Source organism: Pimephales promelas, chromosome 14 (assembly GCF_988280905.1).
Source record: "Pimephales promelas chromosome 14, fPimPro1.hap1.1, whole genome shotgun sequence".
NCBI classification, from domain to species: Eukaryota; Metazoa; Chordata; class Actinopteri; order Cypriniformes; family Leuciscidae; genus Pimephales; species Pimephales promelas.
In genome coordinates this window covers 6,924,746-6,949,735 of record NC_142782.1, presented here as the reverse complement: position 1 = coordinate 6,949,735, position 24,990 = coordinate 6,924,746, and the positions used below count along the sequence as shown (strand labels likewise).

Sequence of the window (24,990 nt, the reverse complement as noted above, 5' to 3'; positions counted from 1 at the left end):
ACTTCTAAGAAAGACTTACCTTTAAAGAATAAGAGGTAAAAGAATAATAACAACTTTATTGGGGTCAGATAAAAACTGAATTATGCACATCACCCTTCAACTGCTTTTTGTTTCCGATTATTGGTTCAAAATAGCAGCGTAAGCTTCTAGCCTTACAGTACTGTCAATCTTAACTTCTTTCTACGGCAGAAAGGTTAAAGATTAGTGAACTCAATATGTGTATTACTCAGCTCACGTTGGAAATATCAGCATATGGAGGAGTACCTGAGGAAGTCCTGCCCCTACTATCGCTCCACTGTGGATCATCGGTCCCTCTTTACCAACAAACAACCCTGAAACAAAAAAAAACAATACTGATTCAGCCTGGAATAACATTTAAAAGACCTGCCACTGTCATCTGGCTGCAAGGCCAGCATCATATTACCAGCATCAGGCCAGTTTACACATATGTTTCTTGAAAACCTTAAAGGTAGGGTATGGGATTTGCAAAACGGCCGGCAGATTTTGAAAATACACAACTCAAAAGGTCCTACCTTCTTTCCTCCAATGCTGGCCCTGACTCCACCCATTCGATGAACATGGACGCGGCAACCATGCATCTGCAAAACTCAGATGCGCGAGATTGCACTCTCTCTCTCTCTCTCTCTCTCTCACTCTGTGTAATGGGGGAACTTGCACTTACTGTGACTGGGTCACGAGTATGCACATGAAGGGGACACACATGGGGGTATGGTACAACCGTTTGATTGACGCACTGACTGTCCAATGATTCTAGGTGGTCATGGAAATGATTGGCTGGAGTTTTGAGTCCGTGATATTCATTTCAGGCTACGTCCACATTAATCCGGATACATTTGAAAACGGGGTTTTCGTTTAAAAACGCTCTCCGTCCACACTAGTGTTTTCAGGCGTTTTCTGACGTTTCAGTGTGGATGAGAAACTTCTAAATTCACTTTACTGCGCATGCATGAAACTTCACAAAAGCTCACTGAGACGTTACAGAGGGGGAAATAAATAATAAAGTTATCGCGCAATTCTTCAAACGGGATCATTTTATTTAGCAAAATATCTCACCATCACTGATGCATCCAGGTCGCATTCAGTCACCATATTTGGTCTAAAACGCAACTGCTCTCCTGTTTTGCCGCAGGACTGCAAATGTGAGTACATTATCTGTCTCGCAGTACTGTGCTATGAAGAATAGCACATATTAAGTAACATAGAAAGTAACATATTTTAGCAACAGTGTAAAAATGAATAATAGGCACAATAGCGATAAACATGAATATCTATTGGTACTACATGGATCACATGACTAAACTTACGTCATCGTTTTGAAATACCTCCGGTTTCACTGTCCACACTACAACGCGAAAACGGCGTTTTCAAATTCATCCACTTTGGAGAGCGTTTTTCAAACTATACGTTTTTGGTGACTTAAAACGGCGTTTCAGTGTGGACGGAAGGCCAAAACGGAGAGAAAAATATACGTTTTCAAACGAAAACGTATTAGTGTGGACATGGCCTCAGTGCTTCTAACTCAGAGGCTGTAAGTGGGTTAGGAATAGGATTTCAAGTGATTTTGAAAAAAAAATGGTCAAAAAAGAAAATCACATACCCTACCTTTAACCAAATAGAGTTTTAATTGGCAATCACCATTACGTCATTTAGAGCACAGAGTCAGGTTTTATTATAATCTTTGTAGTGCAGATATGGACAAATTTCTCATAATTACCTCCAGCAACAGCAAACAGGACACCAGTGACTTTACAAATGAAGGTCCGCAGCCGCACAATCCCTGGAATCTTTACTCCGTTAAGGTAACTTTTAATTTCTGGGATACCAGACCCAGCTGCAACAGGCTATATACAGGAAAAAAAAAAAAATAAGATTCATTATATACTCCCCCACTATACAATTATTAAATGAGCGGAGCTTTTTTGATTTATGATTTATATATTTATGTCATTTATATGTAAATGATATACATGTATGATATGTGTGTGTGTGTTTGTGTGCGTCTTGTAACTTTCCAACTGAGAGCAGTTTAGAGCAGTTACTGTCTTCACATCCTGATAGCAATCAATAATAGAAGTGGTCTAAATATTAAAACATGTATATACAGTCATGGTCAAAATAGATGGCACCCTTGGTAAATATGATCAAAACTGGCTGTAAAAAATAAATGTGCATTGTTTATCCTTTTGATATTTCTTTTAAAAAATTAGCACAATTCTAACCTTTCATTGAAGTAAAAGAATTGAATGTAGGGGGGGGGGGGGGGAAATCACATTATAAAATAAATGTTTTTCTCCAAAACACGTTGGCCACAATTATTGGCACCCTATATTAAAGGGGTGATGAACTGAGAAATCAAATTTTCCTTGAGCTTTTGACATCTAAGAGGTCATCATATTATAAGAATATCCTGTAAGTTTCAGAACTGAAAACGTCCTTGTTAGTCCAATAAAAGCTTTTATTGACACCAGGCTCAGCAAACGACTCGTTTTTAAAAGTGGGGAACTATGACGACAAAGAGGATAAAACACCACCCCCACAGAAGATGATCAACGCCTGCTTCACCACGGCAGGTTTAGCCCCGCCCACCGATTCGCGCATTACACACATAGTAACATACATGCACGCTTACCTCGTGATGACAAACTGGATCGCTACCGAGCAATACAGAATATTGTGCAGTGCCTGGTTGTGCAAGACAGTCGCTATTCCAATAGGACTTCATGGATAAACTTTATTTTTAATGACGTTCCAGCTGATGAGGGTAAAACACGTTCGCTTCATTTCACTGAGGATTGTTTTGTCAACAAGACTGGATTTGCAGACCGATTAAGAGTAAAGAACGGTGCTGTGCCGTCTATATTGGATCTGACAGGAATATTGTGCAACACTCTGACTTTGGGTTGAACAAGTATGGGCGAATCCGGTTGCCATTTTACAACATTGGACGTTTTCCCCCATGTGTGCACCGACGGGTGAGTTAAACTCATTATAATATGTAAAACTGTTCTCCACTCGCAGCAGTGGGTGTTTACTTCCAAGTCTTCAGTGCGACACGCCCATAAAAAACGACTGTTTTTTAGGTAGGCTCACAACCAGGGTACAAAATAGCCTATTACTTGTTCATTTTGATGTTTTTGAATGCAAAAACCAAGCGAACGTTATAAGTTGACCTCAGACAACAATATAATAACATTTAAAAAGCCAGTTCATGACCCCTTTAAATACTTTTTGCAATCTCCTTTTGCCAAGATACCAGATCTGAGTATTTTCCTATAATGCCTGATGAGTTTGGAGAACACCTGACAAGAGATCAGAGACCATTCCTCCATTCAGACTGTCTCCAGATCCACGTTGGTGTTCAGACCACTCATCAGGTCAGGACACTGTGACGATAAAGGCAGAAGCTTTATTTTGTGCTCCGTAACTAATTTGCGTGTTGATTTTGTTTTGGATCGTTGTCCTGATGGAAGATCCAACCATAGCCCATTATAAGATTTCTAGCAGAAGGCGTCAGGTTTTGATTTTTTATCTGTTGATTTTTGGTAGAATCTACGATGCCAAGTATCTGAACAAGAAGTCCAGGACCTCCAGCAAAAAATATGCCCACAACATTAAAGATCCAACGGTTTATTAAATTGTACACATGGGGTACTTTTTATCCTTGTGTGCACCAAACCCATCTAGTGTGTTTGCTGCCAAAAAGCTCTTTTTTAAGTTTAATCTGACCACAGAAGCCTGTCCCATTTGAAGATCCAGTCATGTCTGACACCTGAATTTGCTGGAGTTTGTTCTTGGATGAGCGAGGAGGATTTTTTCTTGAAACCCTCCCAAACAACATGTGGTGATGTAGGTTTCTTTTTTTTTTGCTTTCTGACCCTAAGTCTAAACTAATATCTGCAATTCTCCATCTGTGATCCTTGAAGAGTCTTTGGCCACTCAAACTTATCCTCACCGTCCATTTAAGGAAATATAGACAAACATCCTCTTCCTGGCAGATTCCTAACATCTTTAGTTGATTGGAATTTCTTAATTATTGCCCTGATGGTCAAAATGGGTATTTTCAATTCTTTAGCTATTTTCTTACAGCCACTTTGTATTTTGTGATGGTCAACAATCTTTTTATGCACATCAGAACTATATTCTTTGGTTTTACTCTATTGTGATGGATGATTTGTGTTTCCTCATATTTAAACTCCTGTGAAACAAGAAGTCATAGCTGGACAATTTCATGTTCCTAGTCACCCTGGTGTGCTAAAAAAGGTAAATATTAATGGGAATATCATTAAGAGATATTTTACTCATAAAATATTCTAGAAGTGCCAATAATTGTGGCCAACGTGTTTTGGAGAAAAACATTTATTTTATAACGTGATTTCCCCCCCACTTTCAATTCTTTTACTTCAATGACAAGTTAGATTTTTGACAATTTTTTGAATGAAAGATCAAAAGGATAAACAATGCAGATTTATTTTTTACAGCCAGTTTTTATCATATTTACCAGGGATGCCATCAATTTTGACCATGACTGTATATATCATGTTTGGAAGTCTCAGGATCAAAAAAATGTTTGTCCAATCATTGCATTCGGTCCGAACGCAATGATAGGATGTCCTATCTGCCTGTCAACGCATGTATTTCCATTACTCCGCACACCCTACTCGCTCAGACATCACACATCATTAGCGTTTCATGTCATGCAGAGTAGCAGACAGACTGCCACAGAGTGAAAAAAAACAAACAGCAGCCACCTTTTAGAGTTCCTCCTGAACCAAACGTTCATGCCATGTCATAACATTATTTACAAGATGGCAACCTGGTGACAATCTACCCAGAGCTGTCAGACTCAGATTTATGCGTTTCTTGATGTCAACACTATCAAGTTAAGGGGTAATTTAACAGTCTTTCATCCTGGGATGCTTTGTAGACTCTGCTGTGCGTGTTCATGTGATTTGAAGGAGGCGTGGCTTTGGAAAGCACTGTGAAGGGAGGGTAGGATGTCATGCTTTCAAAGCTAGGTTGCTATTGCTAGCCTCTCTGAAATTCCCTACCCTAACTTTAATGTATGTTCTTACCTCAATGAGCACCAGAACACTGGAGATGAATATGAACATCATATTGAGAGCCAGCAGCTCCAGTAATGAGAGAGCTAAACAGCCATTCTCACTGCAATCCTCCACAGCTAAACAACACGTCAAGGACTCCAATCACCAAATGGTGCAAAATTACAAGCCAAAACACAAAGCAGGATTGAGCAGAAAAGATACATTTTCCAACCAAGCTGAACTTTAGCTGAGTGAAGAGCCGCACAAAGAAATCCACAAACAGGCCAGTCTGAAAAAAGAGAAGTTAAGTTAGAAATTAAAATTTTTTTTTATAACCATAGAAACTGTACTGAGATTAAATGTCAAATATTTGAATATCCTACAGTTATTACTATAGTAAGTACACGTGTAACTAGGAAGTTACCATAAAATAAAGTGTAACAGAAAAATCTTAATGGTCTTGTAACACTAGTTATCAGTTTATTCATCAGTTTAAATATATTTGTACTAAATATAAAAACAACAAAGGTACAGATAACCAATACTATTACCAATACCAATAACCAATACCACAACAAAGACATTGGTTCTCATTTTATATTGTTGTAGTTATAATTTTGTATTGCATATTCTACTCCCACAGGATCTACAATCCTCTATAAGTTTCAAACTCTACAGTAGAAATATCAAGATGTTATAAAAACAGCTTATGCAATTGATCGAAATCATTTTAGATGCACAAACCACCCCGATACATACCAGGCCTGTTGATACTCCAATTGCAAAGACCAAAATCCACTTTATCGCTTCATACTTTCTAGCTGTCTGTAAGAGAAATTAGATAATTAGCTTGGCAAACAAGGACTTGACATCATCGAATATGGTAAATGATGACATAATGCATTTTACCTTATTATCCAACCCCTCTAAAACCTCCAAGAATGGCTCATTTATACATCGGTCATAATCCAAACTCTGAAATGTAAAATATTAATGAAGACATTACATGCAGCGTTCATTTTGTTCAGACATCACAGGTAAAGACAAAATATCAAGTATGTTTCAAGTCTTAGAATTACTTTATGTCCATTATTCACTGACCTCATAGTCTTTTCTTGGCAATATTTCATCATCATCATCTTCTCTGGTTTCACCCAGTATTGTCTAACAAGCAAAAGTCAGAATAAAATCAGATTAACACATTCAGAAAATGGGATCAGATGGTTTAGAAAGTAAATCCCAGATGGTTTCCTTTTGGTGGTTCTAAGGTTTCCCAGACTGGGATGATCGCAGTCTTCAAAATGAACAGATGGCATGTGACGACTCTAAACAATGGAAGGACTCTTTCTCAGTACATTTCTGACATGTCATTTTCTTATACCTAGAATAATGACTGAATCAGAAGATTTGTCCACATATCTCTTTTTTCTTTTTTTTCTTTCTTTGTCTTTACAAAAATAAGAAACTCATTTAACGTTACATAATTATTAAATGAGGTTAATCATCATAAAATCAAGAATTACAAGCTTAATATGTTTGTGATATAATTCCAAAATGACATGACGCCCTAATGACATATTATCCAAAACTGCTGCACTGGCCAAGTAAGTTATGCCCAACAATGTCTTCTAGATAGGGAGCACACTAAATTCAGAAACAGTTAATGTTACACTTTCTCGTTCGGTGATAATGAATTCAGTAACGTTAGTTTGTTGAGTTTTATTGCTCTTAGTACACTCAGTTTGATTTGTGAACTCATTGTTAGTGTACACTTGATTTACATGGTGCTGTTTACAGTGAATGTGGGTGGAGAATAACAGATGAAGCATCATTTTGCGCATTAGAAAGGACGCGCATAACATTCAACAAGGCGCTTTCAGTTATGAAACAGATAATACACATAAATCCCCTCATACCAGCTCCTCTGGTGTTCTTATATCGCCTTCATTGCAGCAGCAGTGACAACACAAACAGCCTCCACAGCACGCCATCTTCAGCAACACACCGCCACTAGAGCGCACCTGATCACATGACCATCACACGAGAGCTGAAGCGTTCGAGCGCGCACCAGCTGCGTAACTTTAACGCAGACAAGCTGGATTCAATCAAGCTGACGCAAGCTACGCAGCTTTAAGTGTACTAAACGCACTAGGTCGATGTGCATTATTGCAGGAAAAAATAAAACAAAAGACTTCAAAGATTAAAGAACAGTTTTAATAAATATGTTGATTGTTGACTTTTGACTTTTCTTTTCTTTTTTTTCTGTGTGGGCGTGTGTCTGCATTTATCCTGCCTTCTCCACATACACATACAGTATTGCTCGTTTGTGTTTATTTTTTTATTATTATTATTTAATGCCATGAGAACAAGAGGTATTACATATTGTATTTTCTTATGTAGAAAACACATAAAATCCAGTGCTTTCAAAGCATTACATGTTTTCTGCACTTTTTTCCACAAAAGATTTACATAGAATATAAAGTCATTTTTAAAATGTGAAAAATTTGGTTTGGATTGAGCCCACTTTTTTATGTAGGTATGGTATTTTCCTAAAAAAAAAATAATAATAACTGTATAATATGTGGTAATTTGCATTCCAAATTGTCATTCTGAGTATAAAAACCCCATCAAATAGACAAATATGATATCTATCATGTACGTCTTTCCAAAATAAATACAGTGGCAAGGCAAGGCAAGGCAAGTTTATTTATATAGCACATTTCAGACACGATGGCAATTCAAAGTGCTTTACATAGAAGAAATTAAAATAATCAAAAGAAATCAGAATAATTAAAACAGTTTAGAATAAAAAATAAGAAATAATGAAAAATAAAAATTATGATAAAAATAAAATACAGTAAAGTAAAACCATTTAGAATAAAATGAAGTGCAGTAACAGTCGGACGAACAGTGACAGTGCTCATTCATAAATGCACAGCTAAACAGATGTGTTTTGAGTCTGGATTTGAATGTGACTACTGTATACCTATAGGAGCACCTGATCTCTTCTGGAAGCTGGTTCCAGCTGCGGCTGGCATAATGGCTAAAAGCAGACTCTCCATGCTTAGAGTGAACCCTTGGTATTTCTAGCTGATGTGATCCTAATGATCTGAGTGATCTGTTGGGTTTATATTCAGTTAGCATATCTGCAATATATTGAGGTCCTAACCCATTAAATGATTTATATACCAGTAATAATACTTTAAAATCTATCCTAAATGTAACTGGCAGCCAGTGTAAAGACTTGAGGACTGGTGTGTGATGTGTTCATATTTTCTGGTCCTGCTCAGAATCCTGGCAGCAGCGTTCTGTATGAGCTGCAACTGTCTTATGGTCTTTTTAGGTGAACAAAACTTTATTTTTCTTGTGCTTAAAAGTCACAGGTGGAATATTAGGCTTAAATCTTTCCAAAACATGCTTAGCAGGGTACTTTCTGTGGAGTTTTTTGAAAGACACTTATTCCTTATTTATTTTTTTTATTCAACTTTCATAAAAGCTACAGTTTCATTTTACATCAGATTAGACATAAGACAAACAAATACTGGGGAAAATCACATACTTCCTTAATTTTGTTATATAGCTCATTTAACTATTCATGAGTACATGTGGTGTGTTTACATCATAAACGATGACGGTCCCTGCAGCCAATAGGACGATCCTATGGACAGAAGTGGGCGTGGATAGTTTTGAAATGGGCGTGGTCCATCACAACACCATCCTCTTTGTCGTCCATGCTGTGTTCGTTTTTTTACAGTCTATGGTTCGCACACGCTGTGGAGAACTGGAACTGTACTGTCCTCTCATAACTCCTAGGGGATCGAGAAAAGGTTGAAGGTAATGAAGCAAAGACTGTTACACGTTTGCAGAGCTGGCATGAATGTTTCGCTTTCGGTTAGGCTATTGATAGGCTGCAGTCGCGCGGACCCGCATGTCTAGAGCACCCTTTCGCACAATACCAAAAGAAGCACAAATAATTTTTGAATTGAGTTATGTCATATAAAACGATGTTTGCTGCTTGCATTGATTGCCTGCTTTAAATCATGCATTGAAACCAGATTGAAACACAACTTTTTGCATAAGCATGTCTTCATTATGATGTCAAATGAGACCCGTTGTAACCAAAACTGAAGGTAGCTATTAGGATCATCATATCTTTTTTTTATTTTTATCAAACTTCCCCATTCAAGTTTATGATAAAGGAGAGATCGTGAGCAGTACTACAAATCTGCCTGCTGATGAGTTGTATATGCCATAATATTTGAGAAAGACACGTAACGCATCACCTTCATATGCTACTAAATATAGCTGTCAGTAACATGTTTGAGTAGTAAACTTTAAATGAAAAGTTAACATTATAATGATAATGTGCTTTTTTTATCTCTTTACCTACGTACATTTTATTGAAATAATGTTACATAATTGTACACAATTTAAAGATTCAAGAGTCACGTGCACAGTTTAAGAACAGTGATCTGGATACTGTATATCTCAAAGTACAGACAGTGGGCCCGACTTTTCATTTCCACTGTGAAGTCATTATTACATGCATTTTTTTTTTTACATCATCTCTCTCTCTTATTTTTTTTTAATTAGTAGAATACAGAAATTTTGTGCAGCTAGTATTCCATTCTGAACATAGTCAGTGCCATCAGTGTAATTTGTTTGCGATTTAAAAAAGTCCCATTAGTATCCCAAACAAACATTAAAAAAGTCAACCTAGCTCAAAGTGATCGTTTTTACTGTTTTTTTTTTTCTTTTCGGGGTGACATTCAGCACTTAGTACAGGAAACATGGTGAACCAAAGAGCTGACATAGGTTGGCAGTCCTCGAAGAGCGACTCTAGCGGGGCCAGTTGCAGTGGAGAGAGCTCCAAAGAGAGCTCCAGGTGCTCAACCCCTGTACTGGACGCCGACCGCACTGACCGGCTGCGGGACAAGATGAAACGGCGGATCGAGTCTGGGGACCACTGGTTCTCACTAGAGTTCTTCCCACCCCGCACAGCTTCTGGAGCAGTCAATCTTATCTCTAGGTAGGAAAGCAAAAAAAATGCTGATTTAGTTTTTATGTTTTTGTTATTGAGGGAATCTCCACCAAAAAAACATGATTCAGGGAATTTGACCTTTGTGCTTCCTCATATTTAAACTCCTTGAAACAAGAAGTCATAGCTGGACAATTTCATGTTCCTAGTCACCCTGATGTGCTTAAAAAATTAAATATTAATGGGAATGTATTTCAGAGATATTTTTCTCATAAAAAATTTTTAGGGGTGCCAACAATTATGGCCAGAGTGTTTTGGAGAAAAACATTTATTTCATAGTGTGATTTACCCCCAGTTTCAATTCTTTTGCTTCAATGAAAGGTTAGAATTTTGCCAATTTTTTGAATGGAAGATCAAAAGGATAAACAATGCAGAATTATTTTTTACAGCCAGTTTTCATCATATTTACCAGGGGTCCCATTAATTCTGAGCACGACTGTATATATACACCATTGTGACGCATTTGAAAATCAATCATATTTTCCTTCCAAATTATCATTATATATCTTATATTTCTTTGTGTGTTAGATTTGACCGAATGGGTTCTGGAGGTCCCCTCTTCATTGACATCACTTGGCATCCCGCTGGAGATCCGGGCTCAGACAAAGAAACGTCTTCCATGATGATAGCAAGCACAGCAGTCAATTATTGCGGCCTGGAGAGTGTCCTGCATTTGACATGCTGTAATCAGACGAAAGAGAAAATATCAGCCCATTTAAATAAAGCCAAGCGGCTTGGCCTAAAGAATATCATGGCCCTCAGAGGAGGTATGAACACTGACTCATGTGAAATCTATGAGTTACTTATAGGTTCAAACAACACATTTTGATGTGCCATTCCACCCCCCAAAAAGTTTCAAAACCTAGTAAAAGGTCATGATGTCTACATATTCAACTGCTCTCTAAAGTAGCATCGTAACTGTTACGGATCCTCATAAGTGAGTGACTTAATTTACTTTTGAATGGCAGCATCAGTTTACTGTAATGTATGTATGATATTTGGTAAAATAGACAATTTTTGGTAACACTTTACTTGATGGGGTGTTCATAAGACTGACATGACACCTTCATAAGTTTTATGCATGTTTATGACAACTGTCATTAAGTATCTTTCGCTCAGTTATGACATTTTTAATGCAAATATGACATTGTTTAAGATGTCTTTGTTATGACATCTTGACATAAACCATAACATCATAACCTGTCAGTGCCTTTGTCATGACAACTTGACATAAAATTAAGTTAAACTGTCATGTGGTTGGCTTTGACATTGGCTGTCATGAGGCATTATAACTGTGTCATTAATATTTTTCATAACCTCAACTAGAGTGGTACTAATTGAATTTGTCATTAAAAAGTTATAATGGCTTCATGACAGCCAATGTCAAACCCAACCACCTGACAGTTTAATGTAATGTTAACCAATAAAGCTAAGTGGTTTCTTAAGTTTGATCATTAATCTGCTATGTCATGTTTATGACAGATTGTGTTGTCTTAGTAATGCATGACAAAGACACTGACAGGTTATGATGTATTGGTTTATGTCAAGGTGTCATAACAAAGACATCTCAAACAATGTCATATTTGCATTCAAAATGTCATAACTGAGCGAATGACACTTAATGACAGTTGTCACAAACATGCATAAAACTTCATATTCATAACATATGTCATGTCATGATTATGAAGGTATCATCTTAGTCTCATGCACACCCCTTCAAGTAAAGTGTTACCCAATTTTTTATTAAATTGAACTTCTAGCTATGTTTAAACTTCTGAACTTTTCAATACTGAGTGAGATTTAAGTATATAGCTTATAATGATCTTTTCTCTCTAGTCCATCTGCCATCTTGGATTTCTTTTTCCAACTGTGTTTGTCTGTGAAACTAGGATTGCCTTCCCAATGAAGGATACATGCAGTAGTGATGTAGAATTTGGCCAAAATTAGGTATTTTGGGTGTGTTCACACTTGCCATGTTTTGTTTTGTTTTTTTCCAATGAAAACAAACCCTGGTGCGATTGCTCTGTTTGCGCAGTTCACTTGAATAATTGTGAACGTTGCCATCCGAATACTGGTGTGGACCAAGACTGCTGTCTACACACACTACACGCATACAGCGAGCACATTTAGCCCTTGTTTTGGATGTTCGGTTGAGTGAACCTGATTTGACCCTGATTGTCTTTTGCAGATCCTATTGGGGAAGATTGGGTGGAGGAAGATGGAGGTTTCAACTATGCTACAGATCTGGTCAAGCACATTCGCTGTGAATTCGATGACTATTTTGATATCTGTGTTGCAGGTGAGCTTTAGATAGACATGCAACTGGTGTTTGCTAAGGCATATTACCATTGTTCACAGATTTTCTCCTGGTTGATAACCACCTAGCTAGCAACCACTCAAAATACTTTACAACAACAGCAATTTTCTAGATTTCTGGTTCTAGTTATGTGATTTTTGCATGGAACTCTAAAATTCACCAGCTCAAACCCCTCTCAAATGTAATGATAGGTTACCCCACGGGTCACCCAGAGGCTGAGAGCTATGAAGATGACCTCAGGCACTTGAAGGAGAAGGTTGATGCTGGTGCTCACTTCATCGTCACCCAGCTTTTTTTCAGGGCAGAAAACTTCCTTAAGTTTACTAAAGACTGTCGGGCCATTGGCATCACCTGCCCCATTCTTCCAGGAATCTTCCCTATTCAGGTACATGAACACATAAACTGACCAACCACTGCACCTTGATGATGTGGAAGTCATCCAATTCTCTTATCAGCCAAACACTGCTGTATAAACTGACATATGATGTCATATCATTGCAAAAGACCAATTGAATTTATGCAATGATGTGATAATGTATTTATTGCACCACATAATATTTTCTGTCTGTTTTACATTACTTCATTTGGCTCTTAAAAATCTAATTTCTGTCATTTATTCATTCTCATGTTGAGGTTTGTTCATGCCATGTCAGAATTACTGAACGGAAAAAATGGTCACGTCACTTGTAATCACAAATCGTAAACTTTGAATTATTGGAGAGCTCTGACTTGTACTCTGTAATATCAAATCTAAAAATGGCAGCAGCTTCCTATAAGAGGCTTTTGTTAAGAGAATTATCTTAAAATAAACAATAGACATACAATCCAGCCTAATGCAATTAGAAAAGGATCTAATGTCCTGCTTAATAAAAGTATTTTTTTTTTAATACTTTAACGACAGTTACTTGTTTGTATGGTTTTGTCTATGGATTACTCAAATTACACAGATTTATTATTGGCATTAATAATCTTGCCATTGAAATGCTTAATTTTCAGTCAGAGGATGTGAACAGCTAAAAGTACAATGTCTGGGTTGTCTTCTAGTAATTAGTGACATAGTGTGAACTAGGGATGCCTCTGTAATTGATTACGAAAATATGTCAATTTGCGTTGAATGCGACGCACTGTTTACATTCATCTCTATGCAGCAAAAGCATTAAGCAAAAAACACCATAAAATGAGCCATATGACATGCTCTATTTCAAAAATTCTAAAGTCATACAATATCCTGAAGTTTAAGCCAATTTTCTACAAAAAGTCTCTCTTCGATTTAACTCTCGAATTTAATTTATGCATATGACTCGTTACATCACCAGATTTCTATAAAATGTTGTGGAGGGTAACATCTTCGATTTCAGTGTCAAATTTCTCACACACAACTCATAAGTCTTTTGTAAGGACTTTTATTGTGCTTTTTTGTGCATTCTTTAAAATTGGAATTTCCGTTGTTTGCACAGGGGTACCACTCACTCCGTCAGCTGGTCAAACTCTCCAAACTTGAAGTGCCAGAGGAGATCAAGCAGGTGATTGAGCCCATTAAAGAAAACGACGCCGCCATTCGGAACTATGGCATCCAGCAGGCGGTGGAGATGTGCAAGGTTCTGCTGGCCAGTGGAGAGGTCCCAGGCCTGCACTTTTACACACTCAACAGAGAGGTGGCCACCATGGAAGTTCTCAGACAGCTAGGCTTATGGGTAGAGGATCCACGGTGAGTGGCTCTGAAATGTACCTTAATTCTGAGAAACTGCTCCTATTTTTTTTTTTGTTTTTTTTTTGGTGATGGTAGCCTACAGCAAATGCTGAAGTTGATAACGGCTCTCAGGTGATTATGGATTGTGATGGACTTGAGTGCTGTATTGATTTTATATAACAGCGGCAGGTGTAATCAGGGTCCATATTCAAGGCTATAAAAAGTCTTAAATATCCTTAATGGTATAACAAAAGTATCTTTTTTTAGGTCTTATATGGGGACAAAAAAACAGGAATTGTGATAAGGCCCTCAATCAATAAATACTGGACATTTATGCAAAGCGTTAACATTACATATTCTATCTAAATCTTTTTACAAGAGCAGCTAAAAGTAGTAAAGAATAAACATTTCAAAATAATAGTCGCATTGTATAATGGTTTGCTTATAATAAAAAGTCCTGCATTATGCATAATCATTTTTTCCTGGAATTTGGCAAGATTGCAATCTCAAATCAAACACCCATGCAATCTCATTCATTAATGACAACAATTTGCCTGTGTGTATTAAACCTTTGACAGAAGAACACAGGAACAATCAAATCTGCATCGCCGCTGCCGCTGACCCAGAGAAAGCACTTGCCATTGTATGAAACAGCTTAACAAACAGTCCTTTTCAACCACACAGTATTGTTATTTCTGTGCTACAAATATTCAAATTTTAACAGAAGAAATGAGATAAAATTTATAGTTCGGATATAAACAATGATGTCTACTGAAGCAATCAAAATAGAGTAAATCACCTTTTGAAAGCAACTTGGTGCTTCAAATAACGATCATGTTGATTACATTGCGATTTGTCTTCGAATCATTCATTCTAGAGATTAGTTCCAAAAATGCTAATCCATTGAGTAATGAAAGTGATGTACTTATGAGTCATTGAATCATTCATTCAAACCAATTGTTTTTTTTATTTTTTATTATGCATTCAGATTCATTAAACATGCATTAAACTGCAGCAATTAATATTTTTTTCAGAGTAAATTACATGTTATTTTATTTAGTTGTCAGTACAGAATCGTGGGACAATCGTGATCGCTGTTTGAAACAAACAAACAAAAAAAACAAAAACAAAAAGAAATCATGATTCAATCGTGATTACCTAGGAAGAAAACTTTACATATTAAAGGGATAGTCCACTTTTTTTGGATATAGGCTCATTTTACCACTCCCCCAGAGTTGAACATTTGGGTTTTACCGTTTTCTAATCCATTCAGCCGATTTTTGGATATTTAGAAGAATATCAGTAACCAGACAGTTTCTGGTCTCATTGACTTTCATAGTATATTTTTTTTCCTACTATAGACCAACGCCACTTTTGCGTCATCGAAGGGTAACGCCCCCTTTTGGGGGAAAACACCTCTATACTGTCTATGGGAAAACAAACGGATTCCCATGAGAACAGAACTCGCACTAGATCTGCAAAGTTTCTTGATAGCAAAAATGGCACAAACTTAAAGAAGCTAACGTTACTGAATACGGGGTTACAGAGGTGTCCCTTTGAAATGGTCGAAAACTGGATTAATGACCCCACACAGCGGCCAAATATGGACTATTCAGACATCTAACGATACCACTATCTCGTGGAATCACCAAGTAAGCACGTAGCCTTTTTTTTCATTAACACTCACAGTATGACAAACTAGACGATGAATGGATCATATTTAACTTGATTTAAGCTATTGACATAGTCTAATAAGGTAATGTTAGCTGCTAACAGCTTAGTCTTTCTAATAGCTAGTCGACAACAAAACTGTCAATAGCGTAAATCAAGTTAAATATGATCCAAGTGACATGGCCTCATCGTCTAGTAGTTTGTCATAGGCTACTGTGAGTGTGTAAATGATAAATAAATAAATAAAAAAGGCTACTTACTTGGTGATTCCACGAGATAGTGGTATCGTTAGATGTCTGAATAGTCCATATTTGGCCGCTGTGTGGGGTCATTAATCCAGTTTTCGACCATTTCAAAGGGACACCTCTGTAACCCCGTATTCAGTAACGTTAGCTTCTTTAAGTTTGTGCCATTTTTGCTATCAAGAAACTTTGCAGATCTAGTGCGAGTTCTGTTCTCATGGGAATCCGTATGTTTTCCCATAGACAGTATAGAGGTGTTTTCCCCCAAAAGGGGGCGTTACCCTTCGATGACGCAAAAGTGGCGTTGGTCTATAGAAGTCAATGAGACCAGAAACTGTCTGTTTACTAATATTCTTCTAAATATCCGAAAATCCGCTGAATGGATTCGAAAACGGTAAAACGGTAAAACTGTTTAACTCTGGGGGAGTGGTAAAATAAGCATATTTCCAAAAAAAGTGGAGTATCCCTTTAAATAGAATTGTCATGTATTGCCGCCACGACTGGTTTGGACAAAATGTAGATTGAGAGTCTCATATACTATGTATCATTTCTTATTCTTTTCTTCTTATTTGGGGGTAAAATAAAGACATGTTTCTGACTGTTTTAATGAGGTTCACTTATTGATATTATGTGAACTTTAGGCGACCTCTGCCCTGGGCCATCAGCGCCCATCCAAAGCGTAAGGAAGAAGACGTCAGGCCAATATTCTGGGCTTCCCGACCCAAAAGCTACATCTACAGAACACAGGACTGGGATGATTTCCCCAACGGAAGATGGTACATAACATGTTTCCTCCCTCATTTCTGGGCTTTATGTGGCTCGTTCAAGATGTAGAGACCAAAAATGTTAACGTGTCGCCATCAGGGGCAACTCCTCCTCACCAGCCTTTGGCGAGCTGACAGACTACTACCTGTTTTACCTGAAGAGTAAGTCTCCTAAAGAGGCCCTGCTGCAGATGTGGGGTGAGGAACTAACAAGCGAGGAGAGTGTTTATGAAGTCTTCACCAACTACATCACGGGGCAAACCAATTCCAAAGGACACAAGGTAGAGTGGTACAGCCAGGATCAGTATACAACAATGTACGGCTGGGCAGTATGATGGTAAAAGTACCAGTAGAGTTCTGCTATACTGTGGTAGATGTATTTGTGTGGGTATGACTGGTTTATGTGAAGGAACACAGAGTAGTACACATCCAGAACAAGTCAAGATGAGCAAGGACATGTTATTGATTGGAACAACACAAAGGAAAGATAATTGTGGTTGTCAAACAACATCACAATTTGGCACACCTTTCTTATGAATATAGAATTCAAAAAGTAGCAAAAAAATTTACAGACAGAACATCTGTTTTATAATATTGGTTAATTGGTTTTTCGATGAAATACTACTAAAATATTGCATGGAATATTTATATCTTAATGTTTTTTGTAGATCATGTGTCTGCCGTGGAACGACGACCCTCTGGCTACAGAGACCAACCTGTTGAAGGATGAGTTGGAGAAGGTGAACCGCAGGGGTGTTCTCACCATTAACTCTCAACCCAACATTAACGGTAAAGCCTCATCCGACCCCATTGTAGGCTGGGGCCCTCCAGGGGGATACGTCTTTCAAAAGGTCAGCAAAACACTATTCAACAGTGTGTATGTGAAATAAGATATTTTCAAGAATGAGCAAACTGCTCTTTTCCATAAAATGAAAGAGGAAAAGGTAATAGATTTGTTGAGCTCGAAAAAAATTACCATAAATGTAGTCTGTGTGACTGTAACGCGCGTGCGTCGGCCGACTGATGAAGAAGAAGACAAAGTTCCAATGCAAGGTTTAAGATACAAATCCAGACAGGTAGCAGGAGACACACACTTAACCGACACTTGGCCTGACCAACTCAAAGGGAACACATAGAAACATATATACTAAAGATAATGAGGTGAACACAGCTGAAAACAAACTAACAGCAACCATAGAAACTAAAGAGTGGCATGAATCTAAACAATAGAACACATGTGACTTGAAAAAGTCCATGAAAAGTATAATTAACTGAAAATAACAGTGTCCGTACACCTCCCTCCGGCAAGGCGCGACCTTGCTCCGTGAAAGCAGATGAGGGAGGGATGGAGGGGGTTTTGGAGGTGGACGAAGGTGTGGTGCAAGTGGCATCGCCAGAGGAGTGGTGATGGGAAGACAACAATTCCCAGGCAGCGTTGGTGGACAGCCGAAGGCGCAGACTCAAAGCCTGGTAGTGACGACAGCCGGTGGAGACGAGGTCATATGACTTTTGACATCTGGGAAATGGGCAACGGTGGCGGAGCCGATATAGCAGAGTGACATCGCTGGCATCGGAGGCCTAGGCGAAGTTGTGGCGATGACAGTCGGAAGAGAAGCCAGAGTACCCAAGGACTGAGTCGATGCCGTGTGAGTGCGTACCGAAGCAAGTCCGAAGGGAAGGAGCAGCCGCTGTAGCCGTAGGGGTGGAGGAACGGAGCATAGCTGAAGATCCGCAAGTCCATGGCGGAGGTGGTATGACGACTGACCAAGGGGGAGCCACTGGGACGAGGGAACCCGGTTAGGTCGAGCGGCCGAGGGGGTCTGGTGGAGCCGAAGGTGGGCGGAGCCATTGAGTTGACAAGTCTGAGACGATCTGAGGTGGAGCCATGGGATCGCTCAGCTGCTGGATAAGGTTGTAGGACCTGAGGCTCGACGTCCTGGCTAGGCCTTCCATGAGATGGTGAGGGGCTGCAAACCTCCAACAGAAGTCGGGCTGCAGGACTGGCTGAGAAGATTGGCGAAGGAGGCTGACGGAGACTAAGAAGTGTTAAAGGCAACGGCAATGAAACGGCAATGAGGGTTCTGAGGAAACTGAGAAGTCCCAGTCCAAACAGACTATCCTGCTGTCTAAAAACAGCAGTGAAGAATGAGAAAAGAGGTGGCATAGGGTGTGCGATGATATCTTCGTATGAAAATCCATCAGCCAGTCCTCAGTTACTAATTCCACCAGTATACCCTCAGCCACCGATGTCGTGGGCTCACACCCCTGGTCAGACTCACTTGGGAACTTCTCTTCCGAGGCGAGGATCAAGGCTGTCCACTTGTCCTCGGGCTCTGGTTGACGCAATCCGGCATGTGGTAGCTCTCCATCTGCGAGGGGCTCATGCGATATTTCTATGGTCCCATGTGGTGATTTAGGGTCTGGGTCCATCTGTGTTCTGAACTGAGGATAGATGCTCTCAAAAGACACTGGATGATGGCTTCTTTCCAGTTTAATCCGGTGGTGTCTGGGAGGTCAATAGGAGTGTAGTAATTTGCCCTGATCCAGAACAACGACTTCAGGGTCTCGTCGTTGTAGGGGCAGGTGATGGCAAGATGAAAGAACTGATTGGTTAACACAAAAAAAGTCTTGACTCATTTGAGCCACCGCTGTAAACTTCACGGTAAAATCCATTTGCGGTCCTATCATCTGTAACGCGTGTGTGTCGGCAGACTGATGAAGACGAATTATGTTCCAATACAAGGTTCAATATACAAATCCAAATGGGTAGCTGGAGACACACACTTAACCAAAATGTGACCGGACCAACTCAAAGAGAACACATTGGAACTTGTATACTAAAGATAACGAGATGAACGCAAACTAGCTAATAACAGTAACCATAAAAAAAAACGAGTGGCGGGAATCTAAACAAAGGAACACATGAAAAACTAGTTCATGAAAACTGAAATTAACTAAACATAATAGTGACGTTGCGTGAGGAACAAACTTTACTCACGTTAATTTATTTAAAAAAATCAAAACATGTTTCATTACAATTGCTCTTTCATGGTTATTATCGTTAACTAAAACTAAAATATATCTAAAAGTAAGTCAAGTCAAGTCACCTTTATTTATATAGCTCTTTTTACAATACAGATTGTATCAAAGCAGCTTCACAGTGATAACATGAAATTAAAGCTGCAAGTATCTGTATCGCGTCGGGGTTGAGGCGGCCGCGTTGCATATTCTGGAGCTCAGCCGGTGCGGCTGTGAATTTGCTACGCATCCAAATCACCCAAAAATTGACGTAAAATTCAAAGTGGCCGACTTCCTGTTGGATTTAGGGTATTGCTCCAAGAGGCTTTTTTATACGTATGGACATGATCCATGTGCCACAGAAATTCCGTACATGTAGGTCAAACGTGTGGCGGGGGCTGCTTCATTAAAAGTCACTTCCTGTTTCCAGCAGGTGGCGCTATGACTGTGGGTGAATGTCGGCATGTAGATTTGTTCAGGGCGGGACTCTTGTCAAATGTGTAAAATTTTGTGCAGATCTGGGCATTTACAGCCAAGTTACTACAACTTCCTGTTTCATGGCGAATCATTGACGCCACGGACACGCCCATCGACGAAAACGTGCAGATAGAGCAACTTTACATCGTCAATGCATTTAGAAGGCACTGCAGAAATTTGAAGTCGATCCGACTAAATCCTTAGGAGGAGTTCGTTAAAGTAAGGAGTGTGTAAATCGTCCCAAAATGGCCGCCAAATTCAAACTGGCGGATTTCCTGTCGAGTTTAGGCTATGGGTTCTTGAGGCTTTTTTGTGCGTCTTGAAATGATACACGTCCCCACCAAATTTCGTGCGTGTAGGTTGAATGTGGACGAGGGGGTAATTTTTTTCCAATTTTCTAGGTGGTGCTAGCGAGCTATTTTGCCATGCCCATCCGCAAAACCCACAAAATACGAAAATTTTCACCAGTCCTGACATGCATGCCAAATTTGGTGAGTTTTTGAGATGTTGCGGCCGCGAAAACGGCGCTTACTTTGCAGAAAAAAGGGGAAAAAAAGAATCCTAACGGTTTCTAAATAATACAACCATAAGCAAGCCAGAAGCCAAGGCAACAGTGGCAAGGAACCAAAACTCCATCAGGTGACTGAATGGAGAAAAAACCTTGGGAGAAAGCAGGCTCAGTCTCAGTTCTCCTCAGGCCAACAAAGGAACAGTGTGATTCGGGTAGCATTACAAGACAAATTGGATCGAAACATTAAGAGAATTTGTCCATTTCCATCTATTTGTAAGTCGAAGTAATCACGCCAGTTTGGAGACAAGATGTTGAGGATCAGTGCCGATGGCTGTCATGTTGATGAGGCCGGCACTTAAGGATGAGTTGGGATGGGTCCAGGCGCAGGTCCACCATAGAGGGTCCCTCAGGATAAACAGAGAATCTAATATTAGCGTAGACGCCATCCTTCTTTTGATGTACCAAGTACATCAGGATTTACGGGACGTGTTCCCGGTTCCGGCTGATCTAAACTATACAGCCTAATTGTGAATTAAGGAAGTCTATAGTGTGTTATGTGTATGCTAGGCCAAAGAGATGTGTTTTTAGTCTAGATTTGAACTGACAGAGTGTGTCTGCTTCCCGGACAATGTTAGGAAGATTGTTCCAGAGTTTTGGTGCTAAATAGGAAAAGGATCTCCTGTTTTGAGTTTTGAGATCACAATAGACGTGAAGGACTATAATGCGTTAAGAGCTCGCTCAAGTACTGCGGAGCTAAACCTTTTAGTGCTTTATAAGTAATCAGCAATATTTAAAAATTTATACGATGTTTAATAGGCAGCCAATGTAGGGTTGACAGAACCGGGCTAATATGGTCATACTTCCTGGTTCTGGTAAGACCTCGAGCTGCTGCGTTTTGAACTAGCTGAGGTTTGTTTATTAAGCGTGCAGGGCAACCACCCAGTAGAGCATTACAATAATCTAGTCTTGATGTCATGAACGCATGAACTAATTGTTCCGCATTTGTCAACGAGAACATACGGCGTAATTTAGATATATTTTTAAGATGGAAAAATGCGGTTTTACTTCAGTTAAATATTAACTGAAGTAAAATAATATACAGTGTATAAAAAAAATATATATATATATATATATATATATACACACTGTATATTAGTTTAATTCAGTTAACATTTACTTTATTTCAAGTAACACTTTTCTTACATGTTCAGGTTTATTTAACGGTAATAACCATGAAAGAGCAATTGTGTGTATGTGTGTACATATATATATGTATATAAAATGAAGGCTTGTATTTATTCATTTATTGAATCAGACATTGACAGAACTAAAAATAGAAAAATTAATTATATTTAAAAATAGATATAATACACAACAAAATGACTAAAACTGTAAGTAAAATTAAAATGATAGCAGTAAATATCAAAGTGAAATAAATTATATATATATTATAAGTAAATAAGGAATATATTCTAAGTAAAAATTCATAGTTTAGTCTAGATATGCTGTGGGAACTGTGCACTTGGTGATTTGTGGGTTTGTTTTGGTGTTATTTTAGGTGCTTTTGGAATTGGCTGACTTTTGGAAATAGTTCTTTCATCGTGTTTATTTTTACCTCTTGTAATCAACAGGCATATTTGGAGTTTTTCACATCAAGTGAAAATGTTACTGCACTTCTGCAAGTGCTGAAGAAATATGAACCTCGTGTGAACTACCATATTGTCAACGTTCAGGTAAAACACTCGTACCCCTACAACAATAATCTCCAGGTTTTAATATTGGCAATTTGAAATGTTTTCTCCACTTTTTAGGGTAGGAATATCACAAATGCCCCTGACATGCAGCCCAACGCTGTGACATGGGGGATATTCCCAGGCAGAGAGATCGTTCAGCCCACCGTGGTGGATCCAGTCAGCTTTATGTCTTGGAAGGTACAAATTTCAGTTTGCTTTTAAACCGATTATCTCCTGAATGAGGTGTTTAAACGGCTTGCTCATCCATACGTGACACTTCAGAAACCCTCTTTGACCTTACATTCTCACACTGTCCCAGTTTAGACAACCTTGGCACGCTCACAGGCACACTCACTGTTATTGTCTCAATGATAAGAGTGATTATGTGCTGTAGTAAAAGATAAAATAGATTGAAACCGAGCTCAATTCTTTCTGTTCCCGCAGGACGAGGCTTTCGCGCTCTGGATCGAGCAATGGGCGAAGTTGTACGAGGACGAATCGCCCTCACGCATGATCATTAAGTACATCCACGACAACTATTACCTCGTCAACCTCGTGGACAACGACTTCCCGCTAGACAACTGCCTCTGGCAAGTGATTGAAGACATGTTTGTGCTTCTGGACTCTCCTCAAGGAACTCAGGATGAGGGAAGGGAATTGTAGCACCACAGAACTCAAAAAGTCTGGAAGCGCTGCTATCTGATCCAGAGACCTCACAACGAACACACCGAGTACTTAACTGTGATGACACAGTACTTTTAGTCATTTTCAGAGTTTAATTTGTCATCACAGTCAATATATAGGAATTGTTTTTTTTTGCAAACGTAGCAGTACACAAGAAGATTTGCCTTAAAGGAGAACTCCGGCGAACAATGAACCTTTGGTCTAATAAAACATCGGTACATAGTCAACCGTTCTCTGAGATTTGTTTTCATGATAGTCGAATGTAAAGAGTTTTATCTCTAAAAACTGTTTAGCGTATAATGCTAGTAATGGGGGCATTGAGTAAGTAAAAAGAAATCGCTAGTTTATAACACTAACAAGGCTCAAAATAGCCCCACACTAACACAGTAACATAATGAGGCTCCATACATGCAAAACGAAGCATTGAGAACTTTAAAGTGTACAGACCGTTTAATAAGAAGATACTTTATGAAGACAGTTCACTTCGCGTATACAGACAGGAGCCATCTTAGAAAATAGTCTCGATAAGTCAAACCACGAACGTCGTGCTGAGTGATCTGAACTCTATGAAGTTCAACGAACTTCTGAACTGTATGAACGGCGTTCGGGGATCGACTTATCGAGACTATTTTTTAAGATGGCTCCTGTCTGTATACGCGAAGTGGACTGTCTTTATAAAGTATCTTCTTATTAAACGGTCTGTACACTTACAAAGTTCTCAATGCTTCGTTTTGCATGTATGGAGCCTCATTATGTTACTGTGTTAGTGTGGGGCTATTTTGAGCCTTGTTAGTGGTATAAACTAGCGATTTCTTTTTACTTACTCAATGCCCCTATTACTAGCATTATACGCTAAACAATTTTTAGAGATAAAACTCTTTACATTCGATTATCATGAAAACAAAACTCAGAGAACGATTGACTAGGTACCGATGTTTTATTAGACCAAAGGTTCATTGTTCGCCGGAGTTCTCCTTTAATCTTAAAGGGATTAGAGTTGAGTGCCATTTTCTTATATTTTTAACTATTTATACATTGTTTTGGATACTGCATATGTTCAATATATGAAATGAACTCTTGTAAGTCAGGTCAAATGTGTGGACACAAATACAGTATTTGGCTACTGTATTTCACTTAGACTTTATAGGTGGATCCTATGTCAAACAGGTTATTTGTCTCTCTGAATTCAAGAGAAAAACGAATCCCAAAAATATTTTCAAGCAACCATAAGTTTCAAGCTTTGAAAAGTAATTAATAAGGATGAGATACAATCACTTTATATTTTAAACAGATCTAATTTCGATTTTTATCCACATAAGCATTTGAGCAACATGCATACATGTGGTCAAGTGTTTGATGCACGAGGAACAGTGAAGTTTGCATATGTCAACCATGCACATTTGATCTTCAGCTAAGCAATGAGGTTTGTTCTCATGCAACAAGTAAGGCCATTGATGGACACGTATGGACAAGACTCAAATTAAAACTTTGATGTCTTTATGTCAGTACTTTTTGAAGTTTGAACATGTTGGTCGCTGATCATTCATTTTTGGGTGAACTATCACTAAAGATTTTGAATTATTTTTGTCTTCTTTTTTTTATTGACAATTCAGCATTTCACTCTAAATAATCATTACCGTATTGCATTTAGATGTTGATGTCCATTACTGTAGTACAAAAACAATTACAACCATGATATATAAATAATTTACAATTGAAATTTTGCCATATTACGATAATAATTGGGAGTGAACGTTTAAATGTACAGAGCCTTACATATTG

At 38.6% G+C, this 24,990-nt stretch overlaps 2 protein-coding genes across 2 annotated transcripts in view; one reads left to right on the top strand and one right to left on the bottom strand.

Annotated features, from left to right (window-relative positions):
• clcn6 (Cl-/H+ antiporter 6) overlaps nucleotides 1-7,109 on the bottom strand; it is a 37,238-nt gene extending 30,129 nt beyond the window's left edge. The window contains exons 1-8 of the mRNA XM_039687119.2: nucleotides 6,980-7,109; nucleotides 6,165-6,227; nucleotides 5,973-6,038; nucleotides 5,823-5,888; nucleotides 5,286-5,352; nucleotides 5,094-5,200; nucleotides 1,736-1,862; nucleotides 265-332 (exon numbers count right to left, since the gene is read on the bottom strand). Coding sequence (XP_039543053.2) covers nucleotides 265-332; nucleotides 1,736-1,862; nucleotides 5,094-5,200; nucleotides 5,286-5,352; nucleotides 5,823-5,888; nucleotides 5,973-6,038; nucleotides 6,165-6,227; nucleotides 6,980-7,054 — 639 coding nt within the window. The 5' untranslated portion in view covers nucleotides 7,055-7,109. The remainder of the gene's footprint in view (nucleotides 1-264; nucleotides 333-1,735; nucleotides 1,863-5,093; nucleotides 5,201-5,285; nucleotides 5,353-5,822; nucleotides 5,889-5,972; nucleotides 6,039-6,164; nucleotides 6,228-6,979) is intronic.
• Nucleotides 7,110-8,775: 1,666 nt separating this feature from the next.
• On the top strand, nucleotides 8,776-23,407 carry mthfr (methylenetetrahydrofolate reductase (NAD(P)H)). Its single transcript, XM_039687322.2, has 12 exons — nucleotides 8,776-8,897; nucleotides 9,837-10,092; nucleotides 10,630-10,868; nucleotides 12,290-12,400; nucleotides 12,610-12,803; nucleotides 13,876-14,126; nucleotides 16,663-16,797; nucleotides 16,886-17,066; nucleotides 17,454-17,636; nucleotides 22,423-22,524; nucleotides 22,603-22,722; nucleotides 22,969-23,407. Exons 2-12 carry the CDS (start codon nucleotides 9,854-9,856, stop codon nucleotides 23,185-23,187), a joined length of 1,974 nt encoding a protein of 657 aa, XP_039543256.2. The 5' UTR covers nucleotides 8,776-8,897; nucleotides 9,837-9,853; the 3' UTR covers nucleotides 23,188-23,407.
• The last annotated feature ends 1,583 nt before the right edge of the window (nucleotides 23,408-24,990 follow it).

Excerpts from the sequence above, each read along its gene's own strand:
- mthfr (XM_039687322.2), top strand. The coding sequence starts at position 9,854 with ATGGTGAACCAAAGAGCTGACATAGGTTGGCAGTCCTCGAAGAGCGAC. Across the intron at positions 12,401-12,609 it reads TTTTGATATCTGTGTTGCAG|GTTACCCCACGGGTCACCCA; the intron begins GTGAGCTTTAGA and ends ATGTAATGATAG. Across the intron at positions 17,067-17,453 it reads CCAATTCCAAAGGACACAAG|ATCATGTGTCTGCCGTGGAA; the intron begins GTAGAGTGGTAC and ends TGTTTTTTGTAG.